Source organism: Lactuca serriola, chromosome 7 (assembly GCF_051521515.1).
Source record: "Lactuca serriola cultivar US96UC23 chromosome 7, Lser_US96UC23_V15, whole genome shotgun sequence".
Classification (NCBI taxonomy): Eukaryota; Viridiplantae; Streptophyta; class Magnoliopsida; order Asterales; family Asteraceae; genus Lactuca; species Lactuca serriola.
In genome coordinates, this window is record NC_136414.1 from 51,520,319 (window position 1) to 51,521,992 (window position 1,674).

Genomic DNA, 1,674 nt, shown 5'->3' on the forward strand with positions numbered 1-1,674 from the left:
CAGAGAAATGGCAAAAGTTGTCAGATGCTGCTCAGACGAACCGGAACACCCGTGATTCCAATGGGAAGACATCAAGGCATACGGCTGGTAGCGTAGGATTTGTCGAGCACTGTAAAATTTATTATTCTTGTTTTTTTAACACTGACTGCATCAATTATACTTTGTCTTTTATGTAGAAATCACAACTGGGTAAAGATCCCGAATTTTGTGATCTATACGCGAAGACACATGGCACTAGTGAGTCGAAGATAAGATATTTCGAGGGAGAACGTGAAAATATAGAATATTGCTCTGAAACAGCCAAACATGCAAAAGTACATTATTTTTTTATATTAACTGTCTCAATTTTTTTTGTATATGACAAGGGTGTTGTTTTGGTAAATTGTAGGATGCATATCTAGAGGGGTTAGTAATGAAATATGTAGAAGACCCGACAAACCACAAGCACGATGCAGAGGTATGGGTTGAAAGCCAAATTCGGAGAACAGGAGGAAAAAAAAACGGTCATATATATTGTATAGGAGCATCAGATGCCAATTTTGTGGTTTGTGGGATAACATCTTCTGAATCTACCCAGTCCACCCAATCCAACAACAACACACAAGAAGAGGTATGTTGTTATTATGGATAAAATTGATTAAAAACAAAAGTACATTGTTATTATGGTTTAAAAGTTAGGTGGTTTGTTGTGCTTATGGATTACATTGATAATAAACAAAAGTACATTGTTTTTATGGTTTACAAGTTAAGTAGTATTTTGTTATTATGGATACAATTGATTAAAAATAAAAATACATTGCTATTTTGTTATAATAAATTCAAGTACATTGTTATTATCATTTTTTAGGTTGATAGGTTACGTAAAGAAGTTTCTAACATGCGACAATTACAAGAAAAAATGGTACAACAAATGGAAAGGATGGCGAGGATGATGAACGATCCAACAAATCAAGCCAATAATCCCCCTCATACTCCACCCGAGGATGGTGTATAAGTTATGCATGTTGGTATTTGGAATGAATGTTTGTTAATTTTTAGTTGGTATGAATGTTGTGATAATGGAGCAAATGAACGTGTCCACTTATTTTGCAAACTTGGTGTATTTGGAAAACTTTTTGTGTATTTTGAAACCTTAATTGTAGTGTTATTATGTTTGTGTTTACTTATCTTGCATATTTGACAAAAAAAAAAACATAAAAACAAAAAAAAAAAATAATAACTGGAAATATTTTATATTTAAATTTAATAATTAAATAAAATGACTATTACCGATGGAATACCGACGGAAATGTCGTCGGTAAGCACGCCCGTCGGTAAATAAGTCCATACCAGTCAAAAGGGAATTCCGTAGGTAATCCGTCACAATTATGTCGGTATTTTTTTCCGTAGGTATTCCGTCGGTACTATCTTCCGTAGGTATTCCATCGCAATGTCGTCGCAAATGATTACTGTCGGTAATCTGTAGGTAAGTGTCGGCCGTCGATATTCCATCGCAATTTCTCGCCGTAGGTATTCCGTCGGTTATTTACCTACGAAATATGGCCGTCGGAATTCCGTAGGAAATCCGTCACAATTCCGTCGCTAAGAATTACCCACGAGCAATTATGCTACAGCACCCATTTCGTCACAATTCCGTAGGTAAACCCGCATACCTACGGATCTTGCTGTAGGTAT

The 1,674-nt window shown here is 35.5% G+C and overlaps 1 protein-coding gene across 1 annotated transcript; it reads left to right on the forward strand.

The window, feature by feature from the left end:
- LOC145063253 (uncharacterized) lies at nt 1-1,093 on the forward strand. Its single transcript, XM_079010846.1, has 4 exons — nt 1-87; nt 177-314; nt 389-610; nt 848-1,093. Exons 1-4 carry the CDS (start codon nt 25-27, stop codon nt 992-994), a joined length of 570 nt encoding a protein of 189 aa, XP_078866972.1. The 5' UTR covers nt 1-24; the 3' UTR covers nt 995-1,093.
- Nucleotides 1,094-1,674: the final 581 nt, after the last annotated feature.